At 50.0% G+C, this 13,986-nt stretch overlaps 1 protein-coding gene across 3 annotated transcripts in view; it reads right to left on the bottom strand.

Moving 5' to 3' along the window:
- Positions 1-13,986, bottom strand: part of TEAD1 (TEA domain transcription factor 1) — a 253,092-nt gene that overhangs the window by 43,829 nt on the left and 195,277 nt on the right. For all 3 annotated transcript variants that reach the window (XM_040638827.1, XM_040638828.1, XM_040638826.1), the window contains 5 exons: positions 9,046-9,057; positions 8,097-8,231; positions 6,924-6,970; positions 6,029-6,090; positions 4,845-4,969 (listed from right to left, as the gene is read on the bottom strand). In XM_040638827.1, the coding sequence (XP_040494761.1) occupies positions 4,845-4,969; positions 6,029-6,090; positions 6,924-6,970; positions 8,097-8,231; positions 9,046-9,057 (381 nt within the window). The remainder of the gene's footprint in view (positions 1-4,844; positions 4,970-6,028; positions 6,091-6,923; positions 6,971-8,096; positions 8,232-9,045; positions 9,058-13,986) is intronic.

The following is a 13,986-nucleotide window of genomic DNA, read 5'->3' as shown; positions in this document are numbered from 1 at the left end:
TGACTTGGCCAGATTCCAGGCAAGGTGCTTCTAAGGGGCCCCCCCGGGGTGGGGGATCCTGCACTCGACACTTGCAGTCCTTTGCTATGGAACACTGAAATCATGTAGCAAAGTGTATTTCCAAGCATTACTAACCACTTCTAAAATAGTCTCTGTTGTTTAGATTCTTCCTTCCTTTCTTCACCCTCTGCTGTTTTTCTCTTAGCTTCAAGTGGAGCCAGAGGTAACAGAGGGACTGACTTGCTGGTTTTCCACCAATATAAACCACCACCGATTTGGGGGGAACGCGGCCGTCTGGTTCGTACACGATGCGGCGCCAGCAGGGGGCGCTCATCCCCCAGACGACTCCTAGCACCTTCTGGATTACAGCAGCGGCCCCGGACTACCAAGCCCCCTCCTCCTCAGATACAAATGGCTCTTGCAGCCTTTTGGTCATAATCTCAGGTGGCAGAGTCAGCAGACCTGGGCCGCAATCCTGTTTCCAATGACAGCGGACTGGCGACCACGGGGCAGGCTGTATCCCAGGATTACATAAAATGATGCAGAGTGCTGGCTGTCGCCACTACTGTCCTGCGGGTGTATCCGTGCTGGCGCCACCAGGGGGGGGAGTCGTGAAGACGTCTCTAGTGGTGGCAATGGGGACACACATCGTAAACTCAAGAGTGATTTTCCAGAATGGCTGGTACCAGGGAGGCCACCCTAGCCTGGAGACTAGGCGAACCAGGTCCTCCTCTTGGTTTTACTGCTACACAACTGTGTGTTCGAGCCCCGGCTGCAGACTAGCTTCAAACAGCCATCTCTCCAGGTCTCCTCCATAAAATGGGATAGAATACCTACCTCACGGAGCTGTGATAAGACGAAAGAGATCACTAATGAAAACGCGCACAGCACCCAGCTCGTTCATTCGTTTGGCGTTTGTCACCACTACCTACAACCTCACTGGCTCCAAAGAGCCAAAGCCCTTAGACGGAGGAAAGGTGTGTCTATGTCTGCATGTAGGCAAAGATCTGGAGAATCCAAACACAAAGTTGAAATTGTTTGGGGACCTTTAATTATTTGTCGCTTTGCTGGCTTCCTTACCGAATTCACAAGCTTAAGGTCTGACGTTGTATTTTAAATACTGTATACCGTCAACAAAGGTGTTGACTCACAGCTTTCTTAAAAGGTACCAGTTGAATTTACTTTAGATAGCTTGAAGTTCTCCTGTCGTTGGAACAAAAATAGAGTAAAATTAAAGTCTGAGAAGCCACAGAAAGTCTAAGAGCTGAAGAGCCCGTCCACAAGCTACAAGTGTTTCAGTGTGACCTTGGTCCTGAAGTGCCATTACACACTCATTTTAACAGTGCCCCGTGTTTGCAAAATAAAGCATGTATTATGGAATCTGAGAAGCTCATGCTTGAGACACTGTCACAGTGCTTTAAATAATTTTGTGAATTATTACTTTCGATGAATCCCATTTCAATTAATCACCTTTTCCTCCCAAGGTCCCTCCATTTCCTCCTTCCACAAGAATCATCCTTCAAACCCTCACGTTTCTTCTAAGATAAATTCATATGCCATTATTCACGATCATTTGTACACAGTAAGTTCATTTGTGTGCCACTGGAAAGTCAGTGTTTGTAACGTGGGAACGCAAGAAGCCACATCAAAAGTGACACGCATGTTACACTGTAACAACATAATGTCACAACAGTGAGAGAGCTCTGCTTGGCACGGTCTGATAGACCTAATTGGGTGGCTCAGTCAGCTAAGCGTCTGCCTTCGGTTCAGGTCATGATCCCAGGGTCCTGGGATCGAGTCCCACATCGGGCTCCCTGCTCAGTAGGAAGCCTGCTTCTCCCTCTCCCTCTCCTCCCTGCTTGTGCTCTCTCTCTTCTCAATCTCAAATAAATAAAATCTTTAAAAAATAAAATAAAATCACGATATAAGCCAAAAATGCCAACACATATATTAGAAGGTATTCTTACTTTCTGAAATTATACATTTTTAATCTAAAGAGCAAGTAATTTTCCAACAGTGAAGCAGGGCCGTCATTCCATATTAGTACTTAACATCACCTTACGTAACGTGTGTGCATGTGTACGTTCGTGCACTTCTCACGTCTTCTCCCCTGGAACACGGGCTCCCGGAGAACGAGGATTAATTCCCTAACACCTGGAACAGTGGCTGGCATGTAGGAAGTGTTTAAAAAGTGTTCGTTGAATGAATTCCAATTTCTTTCCGTCCCCAACTCATGCCCCCCACTAAAGTATAATTATGTTCTCAAGAGGCCCAAAAGTGTTGACTCACAGCAGGCCTTGTGTTACAGGGCACCTTGAAGTCATGTGCTTGTCAAGTCCAATCTTTAGAGCCAAACCTTTCCATTCATCAGTAAAAGGCCAAATCCAGTGGAACCAGTCCAATTATCACGCGTAATCCTAAACATGGATGAAACACGATGCACGTATGGACTCTGTTCCAAGGGGGCTGGGGGGCCTTGCCTTTAGGAAACTACTCACCAACTTTCTTACTGCTTTCTACACTTAGAGTCATCACCTCTGGAATGTTCTTCTCCCTTACTCTTCCCTTACCTTCCAGGGTAAGGGTGACTTCCTCAGGGAAGCACGCCCTAACCCGTTCATCACTCTACAGAGCTCAGGGCTCTTCCTTCGTAGAAGTCCCCACACTTCACAAAGACCTCACGTGTGTCTTCCCGCTAGACGTCCCACTGCACGCGGGCAGACGCGGTGCCCGTCTGTGCCGCGCGGGGCTCCTCCTCGGGACAGTGCCTTGCACGCAGGCGCACGTGCTCCTAAGTGTTTACGGATCGGACCGAATGAATCCAGTGGCCCGCAGTATGAAGACCGATAAACACAAACAACGGAAAGAGGAACTGGGCATTCCTGGCCCGAAGGGTCCATACCTGGAGAGGACAGTCACAAGAGGGGGCTGCCATAGGCTATCTTAATAAAAATATTTAAAAAAAAAAATTTTTTTTGTGGGTGATAAAATATTCTATTGTCTTTTAACCAGGGAAACAACTACCATCTTGGGACTTGTGCTTTCCGGTGCCTGGGAGCTCTGTTCTTTAAAAAATGGTCAAAAGCAAAGAGAGAGAGAATGGCTCACACAGGAGATATGTAGACTGGATGGAGAGAACTTCAAAACTGAGGGTGATTTATAGTAGTAAAAAGAGTATAATGACATAGATTTGGGCTCCTGACCCCTCTGCTTATTTGCTAAACATCCTAAATTGTTTAATGTGTCTGGGCCTCAGTTTCTTCATCTGTAAAATGGGGGAAACAGAATGTCCTCATGGAGCCGTACAAAGAACGAAATAATCAACGGCAGCGTATTCTGTTAGCAACGAGGCATCCTACCAACACGAGTCATGCAAAGCACAAAGCATCACTGGGCTGAAACCCCGTCTCCGGCCTATGCTTTCCAGAAAGAACAAGAAACAAAGAATCAGCAGGGTCACCTGCTCCGTGTGCACCTCAGTGCCTCTCACGGGGAACGATTTTATGCCATCACCATCACCCTTCTTATAAAACCGCTCGGCCACACGAGAAGAGCGATCCAGCTGGCCTCTCCCTCCCCTGTCCCAATAAGCTGCCTCAATTGGCCTAATGACCTACTCCGTCTCTTTCTGCCTTTTTTCTCCCAATTTTGGAACAGGCTCTATCTTTCTACCAACGCCCAGAGTTCACAACTGATAAAGAGAAATGTCAGGGGTCCACTCACAGGCTCCCCTGAGTCTCCACTCTGGTGATGGCTTGTGGCGTCTCCCCAGTCAGAGGCTTTCCACTGAGCCACTGTACAAAGACCCCGGAGAGGTCACCTCTGATTGTTCAGTATGTTAGTATTTACAACAGATGGTGAACTCATCCATGACACTTTCTCCTGACAGAACGACAGCAAAGCAGAGAGCCTGGGACCTCTGAGATCAGGGCAGCGGGGTGAGAGAGAGCGTGTGGAAAGGAGTTGGTGAGGATCCCGAAGACGAACTCCTGATTCCTGCATTCTTGCCTAGGGCTCACCCACACACAGATGCAACGCTCAGACACACAGCCAAGGAGTGGGAGTGAAGAAAGGGCCTGGGGCTTGCTGGGTGGGAAAGAAGGGGGGCTCACACACGTTTGGGAAGTGATGGGCTGGGCTGGGAAACAATGACGTGACAGGCACCAGATGGGGCAGGGACGACGGCAAAGAAGAAAAATGCCAGAGTCTAGATGCCATCGTGACTGGTGCTTATGTCATAATGCATCGCTTTCTGTATCGAACTGCTAAAATACCAGCTTGTTACTTCTCCGTACGAAGACAACCACTTGCTATCTTGAGAAAAGAGGGACTTGCAAAGGCAGTACAGAGTAACAGCTAAATGCTTAGCCTTGAGTTTTAAAGACATGAATTTGAATCTCCTATCTATCAGATATTAACTGTGTGACTTTAGAGAAATTCCTAACCTCTCTGTTTCCTCATCCATCCAACAGTACCGACCCTTATGGGGTTTTTGTGGGTGTAATGTGACCATATATACAAATAGCTTTGCACGGTGCCAGCCAAATGTCAGGGTTCAAGAACTGTCACCTGCTGTTGCACTTTCCTAAACACAAGAGCCTATTAATGTCTTTCCCTTCAAGCTCCAGCATTCCCTGGAGTTTGAGGTCCACAGTACTCATAAATATTCGGCTCTACAGTTCTACCTACTTGTCAATGGAAACACCTTTTCACTTAAGTGAAAGTCTGGCTCTTCTCACCCATGTTATTTGGCAGGCCTGAGGCAGGGGGAAAGGAGAAGGAAGGCAGAGGAGTGTGAAGGTGAACAGGAATGGGATTCAAGGCACACCTCGCAGCACACTCACCGAGTCTGGGTCTCGCTGCTGTTCGAGGAAGGCGGAGAATTCCACCAGGCGAAGTTTGGTTGTGCCAATGGAGCGGCCCTGCCAGGCAGGGACCGAGGGAGCTGGGGCTGACGCAGGCTCGAACCCTGAAAGACCAATCATCACTTTTAAAGCAGGCCCCGTGCCTCTCTTCGGGCCTGAGGCCAGTGCTGGGGCCGGGCCCTGCAAAACGGCTGCCCCCTCCACCAGAGTCGAGGGGCAGAGTGAAGTCAGGCGGGGGTGGGATTCTGGCCAAGGACCCCAGAGGCACAACGTTAGGTGGCTCACACAATGTCAACTTCGGCCCAGGTTAAGGGCTGGAGCACCCCTCATCCCGGACAAGGGGACCAGCTGAAGAGCCTGAAGTGAATCCTGTAAGGATCCCCTGAGAAACTTCTTGTGTTTGCCCATCAACTTCCTTAAGACTGTGGTCACCAGCCCTACAGAATTACTCTCTCAGAAGGCTCCGTGGCACTGGAACAGAGCACAACACGTGAATTAATGTCCTGTCTGGGGACTCGGTAACAGTTCAATGGAGTGACCCCACGTGCACACGTGTGGGGAGGGAGCAGGTGGGCCGGCCAGATTCTGGGCTGCTAGTCAAGGCTTCCCTGGAAGCTCTTCGTTCAAGAGAGGGTACAAGGAACTGAAACCTACTTATATAACAAAGGGTGAATAATCCCCTCTCTGCCCTCAAGATCGGAATTGTCCAATTCAGCGGGTTTATGATGAGGAAGGAACCACAGCGATTCCCCCTTCCAAGGGTGACCCAGGGTCCTCGGTGAAAGTGATCGGACTTCCCTTCTTTATATTTTTTTCCAGTTTTGTTTTAAATTGAGATATGACTGACACATCCAAATCTTTCCCCTTTTAAGTACACTCTGTGCCCAATGTGGGACTCGGGCTCACGACCCCAAGATCAGGAGCGCCATGTTCTACTGACAGAGCCACAGCGTACCGCTGGCTTCCCTTTTCTTTAAAAACCCATGGGAAGAACTCCTGGGAGGTCACTGGGGGCACCGAACATGTCCGTGACCCTTCCGAGCTCCAGGCTTAAGGAGGGTAGGGTCAAGGAGGGAAGGCCCAAGGCACTGCAGGTACCGCGATGCGCCCAGCTGCCAGCTGTGCAGGAAGGTCCCCCAAGGGGGAGTCCCGTGGAGACTCACCTGGAATGGGGGCTGTGACCGCTGGCTGGATGGGGTAGGCCTGCTGCACGAAGGGCTTGACGCTGGGGATGGAGGAGTGGAGAGTCAAAGTCGAGACTACAGCAGTGGCTACTCCCCAGGTCTGGCCTTGGCCTCCCAGGGCTAGGGGCCCAACCTGCACGCCCCCCATAAGGTTCCCTGCCTGCAGAGCTCTGCCAAGACAGAGACAGTTACTCCGATTGAGAGGGGCCAGCAGGCGCTGGGGACCAACCCGTCAAGCCTCACAGTGCTCTAGCGGGACGGGACGAGCTGGAGAGAGACAGCAGCCGGACTCCCGTGTGCTGTGACATCTAATCGAACCTCTCTTTTCGTCCCTGCAGTGACCAAAGTTGGGGTCACCATTGCCAGGCAAGGTTTGGGACATGCTTCAGTCTCTCCTTCTCTTGGCCAAACAGCTTAAGCTCTTTTGAGAGCAGGTGGGCAGGACTTCCTTTTGCTTTTATACCCAGAGAGCCTCAGCTGCTTACGAGGCCTGCTTCCCTTGCCCTCACCACCGGGAAGCCAGAATGCGCCGGGCTCCAGGAGCGCCTCCACTGTCCTCTCTGACAAGTGCTTCTCAGGAAGACCCCAGGTTCTGCCCTCCAAGGCCTTGAGGGCCCGGGGCCCCTCTCGCTGTTTCCAGCTGGATGAGCACTAAAACTTAAGGTGGCCGTGAGCCGCTGATGCCTCTCCTAGACCGATGCAAGTCTCTCTCCTGCTACTGGCCTCAGTGGCTAGTGGGAGATGACTCTGGGGACCTCGGGTTAAGTCTCTTTTCTCCTGCAAGCCCCCAGGCAGTCTGGTCCTGGGGAAACGCCACCCAGGCTGTGCTGTGACCAGACCCTTGATGTCACTGCCAGCCCCTCCCTGGACTTACTCTTGTGAGGATCCTGGCTGCCCTGTTTGTATCATTCCTGGCCAGAACTGGAAGGCAAAACGCAAGAGGCATCAGCATTATGAGTTCACACGAAAACACTGTTCAGGACGTCTGCGCACTGCAACCCCTGCTAAAGACCGTGGGCTCAGATTGTCCGGCCGCTGCAGTGACCCGCTCTAGATGCAGATGTGGTCATCGCTGTGCACAAGACAGCAATGTGCCTCCTTGGCCTAGCAGCCCAGGCTTCCCCGGAGCTCCTCCTCCAGACAGTTGCCCTGAGGGCAGGGACCAGACAGCAGCTCTTCTGGGTTCTCCTGACACCTACCAGAGATCTGGGCACATTTCAGGGGGCTCACAAATATTTCATCTGATCGCTTTATCCATGCAAGCACCCACCCACCCATCCTTCTCTTCCTCTCTCCATTCGCCAATGCTCCCTGTGCGACATTTGGGCCTCCACAGCTCACAGCACCAAGGGCCGGCCGGGAGATAACGAAGCTCTGAACCAGACAGAGGCCAAGAGCTCCGAGAAGCTATGCAGACACCTCTCCTTTACTGGGAGCCTCCCTGAGGCTTCTGATGCCTGCCGCCCCCTGCTGTGTAAAGGAGGCAGCCTGTGTAAAAGGAATCTCAGAGCGAGTCCTAAGGCCCTGGTTTTGAGTCCTGATGGCACTATCCATGATCACATCACCTAACTCGCTTTGTTACTCAGTAACCTCGTCATCTGCAAGACGGCAATGACAATGAGAGGCATTTAAGATTATTGCGAAGCTGAATGAGATTATAACGTTAACTTCTCAGTCCCTGGTCGGAGCAAATTGAAAACGGTAATAGAATACTTTGCTCCTTTAAGGGTTAGTTCCCTTAAAGGGACCCTGAGGACACAGGAAAAGAGAGCAAGGGCCAGAAAAAAAAAGCAGAAGCAGCAGGTCACAACCCAGAAGGGCACCAGCGAAGTGATACCTAAATCCATGTCGGCAGGGACCCAGGATGCCGGCCTCTAGCTTTCTCTCCCCGCGCCTCCCACCACTGGGCACCGGCATCATCAGCGGACCACAGGTGGTCCTCTCGCCCTCACACGGGACCCAAGGACAAGTGCCAGGTATGGATGGCTTGATGCCGGCCCCTCACCCCTAGGGGCTGCCGCCACCGCCGGACGGGCTTGTGACTTACCCCCGGTGCCCCCGGGAAGGCGGGGCGTGGAATCCCAGGCAGCCCCAGCTTGTTGTGAATGGCGGTGGCCGAGACAATCTGTGCCGACGACATGGCGGCCATGTGCTGCAAGGCCTTATCCTTGGCCGTCTGATCCTTGAAGGTGACAGTGACACACAGACTTAATACGTAGCACATGGCTACTAGGCAGCTTCACAGGCACAGCCACGAGCACATGGACTAAATACAGAGCCACAAAAGAGGCCGGAGAAGCAAACATGCACGGATAAATAAACACAGCCAGAAGGCCAGAACACACTCACCCTACCATAACTCTGAACCTTTAGGACACGACCCAGGGGCAGGGATTTTTAGAAAGAAATATTTTATTCCATTTTTCAACAGAATGGGAAGCCTCTGAGAAGAGTGGACAATGTATTTATTTTTTCAGCTTCCAGAGGGAGATTTCTCCAATTATTTGACACACTCAAGGAAAGGGGGGGGGTGGGAGGCCCTGCATTGAAACATACAGATGGGAGGAGGGAGACAGGAGAGGGCGGTGCTGGCGGATCTGGGGTAGGGACTGTCCACAGGGTGCAGGCAGGCCCCATTTGTGGGCGCAGTCACGGGGCCACAGTCCCAGGAGCTGCTGGAGGCATGCGAGGCCCGGGAGCCCTGGCAGACACCTGGTGGGGAGGCTCAGAAGCAGCAGGGCGGGTGGGGGGCCATGACGGGGCCAAGCAGCATGCTGGCGGGGGCGCATGCTTTCTCAGGTATCCCCACCATGGGTCTAAGGCTACACAGGTTCTCTCCATAGCTGAGGACACAGGGGATGCTACCGGGCAAGTGGTTTCTCCCTTTACTAAATGGGTCTTTTCTAGAAAAGCCAAGGCTGGTAACACAAAGCTAGCCAAAAAGTCTGCCAAGCACAGCTAAAATACAGAATACTCAATTTGGTGAAAATACTTACCATGCTTGTTACCTGGATACAACAATAAACAATTTGTTAAAAGAATTGCGTACAAAGGCAGGGATATTTTTCTTTTTCACTTAAACAATATATATATTTACACAAACACACAATATGGGGTGCAACAGAATGCATGGGACTATGGGTCTTTTTCACATTTTAGCAGGAAGGTACGACCCAGATAACCATCTAAAAAGGCAATTACCAACCAGTCCACCCATTTCAAAAACTACTCCCAACCCCCTTGAGCTGGTTCTGTGGCTTCCCCAGTGTAGATGGAGAAACGGTCAGCCCCCTGGTGTGTGACAGATCCTGACTGGTAGAGGCAGAGCTTCCTGCTTGGCGAACATGTCAAGGTGCCTGGCTGCTCATGGAAGGTCTACACAATCTCTACTAGGCCCAGGCTCCAGTGGAACGGGAACAAAATGGTGGCACCAAAGTAAAGGCAGCGGCTGCCAAGGCTGCCACTCAGAGTCAGACAGGGCATGAAGGTCAAGGGAAAGTTCAGGGAACGACACAGCCAACAGCTGGCTTCAATGTGCAGAGATTTACCCAAAGGTGACCCATACCATGCTGACGTGCCAGAGGCGAGGCCAAAGGGAGAAAAAAAAAATCCAAGCCTACAAAACAACTACTAGGGGCTTCTAAAAAAGGTCAAATTAGGTGCTCCCAAGCAAGGCAGAGACACCACTTGGTCCTAACTGCCAGGAACACGATGTGAATTTTCCAAAAGCTTACATTACCCCTTGGAAAAGTGCCTAACACTTGCATAGAATTTTACACTTTACACATTTCTCTGGCTCTCCATTGAGAAAGTAATGGGCCTCATGTGACAGCTTTTTGGGGTTGTCCGTGGTCATTGGGATCCTCTTGAAGGGCACGTGCTGGGGCTGAAGGACCAGGTGAGGGCCCAGGAAGCCTGCAGGATCCCTCGTCCCCAACAGAATGGCTCTGGGCACTAGTGCGGGGCTTTGCTGCCTCAGGTCCTTGAGCTGAGCCCCCACTTGCTCATCCGAACACCCTACCTAAAGCTAGCTTGTTAACGGTTTTGGTTTGTTCTTTTTTTTTTTTCTTTTCTTTTCTTAAAGAGCTGAATCATTTTGGATACTGAGATGCCCAAAAAGACAAATCTTGATGTCAGTGGAATAAACTGACTAGGTGTGCAAATGCCCTAAACCCGAACAGAGCCTGACATACACAGATCTCAGCGCCAGTCAATCCACCCCTCGCTGGTCCCGTGGTTGCACCTGCCACCTGCCCCATCATCCCTGCAGAGGGGGATCCAGGCCTAATGAACAGAAAACGCAGCTCCAGCCGTACGACACCCTTCTCTGACAGGAGTGACTTGACATCAATACAAACACACTGGGTTCTTTTTGGATCCGTCACCTTGTACTTCAGCCCCCGAGTCACCTAACCCCTAATGGGAGGTTATAAACGCCCTCACGATGATGACTTCTGAGCTAACGTAAGTCACAGGTATGACCACAGGCACCGTCCACCTCAAGGAACAAGCCTTATCACTTCGCCAGGGGCCAGGCGTGAGGAGCTGGGACAGTGGCAGCCCAGACTCCTTGCTGGTCTGGCTGATGCAAACTGAGGAATAACTATGAAAAGAGCTGCGGGCTTGGCTCTATTCCAGAAGTCCGTCATGGGCCTTGGTGTTCATGAAATGCCGATGACGGGGGTGACCCTGCTGCCCCAAACACAGTGTGTGTCTGTGCATCCTCGGTGGAGAGACTCAAGAATAGAAAGTCGGGGTCTGAATGGAAAGGAGTCCCCCACATCTCCATAGCCTGCTTTTATTCCAGCAGAGGTGCTGGAGATCTTCCCCTACGTTAGGCTGATCGAAAAGTTCTCCAAGATGCTCCACGAAAGTTTGATACTTTTTTTTTTTAAAGAAAAAAACAAGGAAATCAGTCAATGAGGAAAGGAGAGAAGTCGCCGGCTTTGCTGTTGAGATCACACAGCTGCAGGACAGGGCCACTTCCTTTGCTAAGTTGAACTCTCATGACCCAGCATTCCAGGAGGGACCTGAAGGACACAAATGCTCAAAGGCAGGAGAGCAAATCACTCGTTCCTGTCTCCCCAACTTGGTCCGTCCCCGTAAAGAGCAGTCCGGGACATGGCTCCACACCTGCCTCGGCCTGACGTTAATGGGTTGCATTACCTTGGGCTAGTCCTTTAACCCTCTCATTTTCTTCACCTATGAAATAAAGAGTTGCACTTGATGCCCTAACGCCCTCTGGCTCTGAAAGTATCAGTCGCTGTGAGTGTGAGTTCCATTTATAAGCAAATACATCTGGATACGCATAGCCTGAAAGTACTGGTAAAAGGACAGCAAGATGTTAAAATTTGGGCAGCTCTTGGCTGTCTATCCTAACAGAGAAAGCCAAGTGTGGAGAGGAAATTTTATCTCAAGTAGAGGTTCTTTCTGCACTTGACCTAGCTATTTGAGAATAGGCAATTTTCTGCAAATGGACTAAAATGTCTATACCCGTGATTTCCTACCTTTTGAAGTGGAGACACTCTACCTTCTCATTTAATAACATCTCCCCCCTTTATCTAAAATATATCTTTGAAAATTAAAAGGATTAAAATTTTTTGTTTCAAATCTAAAGTAACGCTGTAAATAATAAGGCCTGCCAGTGATATCTCGAAATCAGAACTGAGAGCCAGACTACAGACCCACTTCATCTGAAATGGGGGTACAGAAGGATGACAAGCTGAGAGATTTCAGTGGAAGGGCCTCTAAATTGTCATTTCCAGCCCTGAGATACATGCCTGGCATTGAAGAAATTATAACTCCAAGTGTCAGACCCAAGGAAATTGCTTCTCTGTGTCGCTCTGGTCTAATATGCTGGACTTTAAGACATTCCACTCCCTCCTCCCTGCTCACCCCAGAATCAAGGGGGAAGGGGGAGGGGTTGTTAATCTACCCAAATAACTGATCCTACTGTACATTCAACAATCTGGGCTACACTTGTATACCACAATAATCTTGTTCTAAGAGGTTTTCGCACCAACATTTCTGAAATGTGGATGGGTCTACAAAGGTTTACAAGGCACACTGTCTTCTCTTGAAAAACTGTTACGAAGTCAATACTGAGTTACCGCCTATGATGTCTTAGATCACGGGAAATACTCCCAGTGTGCGTATGTCTCTCCACGAGTATGCGTGAACAGGAACGCTGTGTCCTAGCAAAAAGCCTGGACAACTTCACACGGAGTCCTCATCACTGATCTGAAGTCCCTCCATCCCTAAGATGACAAAGGAGGAGGCCACAAAAAGCTGAATGTTTGGGAAGTGGCGAAAGAAAAGGCAACTCGCCCTTTTCCACCGGAACTCTAACTCAAGCCCATGACCTGAAATGTGGAAAAACATTTACGGAGCAGGAAACACGGGGGGTTGCTAAGAACAAACGGCCCGTCTGAGCTGAGGATGAGGGCAGATAAAGCACTGTACCGAGGGACGTGGGGCTCAGTGCCCGCTCGCCTTTCTTCCCTGTCCAATTTCTGGCACGCCAGGCTGTCAATGGCCTCACCGCTCAGCCGCACGGGGTCCAGCAGGCTGTGTCACGCATAAACTCCCCCACCTGAAGCCTTTCGAATGGTTATTGTCACTGAGCAAACAGGCTTTCATATTTCATGAAGCAGAGCAGGGCGGCTGCTACGCCTCTAGGCTCTGCAGACAGCCTCCTTGTTACGGTTTAAACACGTGATGTTCGGGAAGTGTCTACACGGAATACACGTGACATGCACGCGGCTGGAGCAGTGAGCGCCTCAAACTCCAGGACGTTTTATGAATCAGCCTGCAGACGGGATGGGAAGTCTTATTCCCACTTCCCTCTGCCTCCTCGGCTTTCAGTTATCCCGAGGAATCAACTCTCATCACCTTCCGGCACTAACCGTCCACAAATTCTAAAGACAATATTAAAGGGCTCACGAGCTTGCGTGTATGGTATCGCAGCTGTTACATACTGTATGTTCGTGAACAGCATACGAAATCAACATACTCCAAAGAGTATGAGGAGCCATCAGTTTAAAACGTAAAGACTCCAGCCTACTTTATTCATAGGGAAGTCCACCACTACATCAGGAAAACTGTCACACTGAAAAAAAGACCATGGATTCAAAAAGTCGGGATAGCTCTTAAATGTTTTTCCCCAAATATACTTTCCCCAGCAATACAAAAATACAATACAAGAGAGGAAAGATGGCAATTTGCTTGCAAAACCACTTTTTCAGAAAAAGACAAAACACAGAATACTCTTCTAAAAAGTCATGTTGTTTCTCATCTCGCACTACGTGGATTCATATGACCTCTGCGATTATTAGCGCTCGCCCCTGAGCGGATAAACATCACACAACTCTGTGATGGTCTGGGAGAAAAGATGCAGGGCACTTGAATTTTTCTAGCCATGATCTCGAATTTGCTTATTATTAGAGAAAGCAGGAGTAAATACAAAAGGGGGCTATTTCGGTCAGGCAACGGCTAATGCCAAGGAGGGAAGGCACATTCATACTTCTCCTGACTTCCCATGTAATGAGTAGCAATTAATTCATCTTATTGTATTTGCAAATGCCAAAGACTCCATTCACATCAAAGAAAAATTTTTCAAGGCTTTTACCATTGTTCATTTTTAAATGTACTAAGCTATATTTAGTATTTTATAATTGTCAATAGTGTTGCCTTTAATTCCGACGTGGGGCTTAGCATCATAAAAGACTGCAGATGAAGAGCCAGGTGATTTGTAGGTATGCCTGCCGCCTCTACCAGGAAGCCTGGCATTTAGGTCAGCTACAGCTAGGTCTGGGTGCCGGGGGGGAGGTCCCCTTCTGACCACGGCCCCCTTTCCCCTGGGAGGCGACAGCAAGAGGCAAGAAGTCAATCTCCCCTGAGAAGCCAGAGGAACCCACGCCGGAAGCAAGCTCAGGTCT

This window comes from Ursus maritimus, unplaced genomic scaffold, assembly GCF_017311325.1.
Source record: "Ursus maritimus isolate PB19 unplaced genomic scaffold, ASM1731132v1 scaffold_23, whole genome shotgun sequence".
Classification (NCBI taxonomy): Eukaryota; Metazoa; Chordata; class Mammalia; order Carnivora; family Ursidae; genus Ursus; species Ursus maritimus.
Note: the sequence above shows the minus strand (reverse complement) of the source record. Positions and strands in the feature narration are given on the sequence as shown.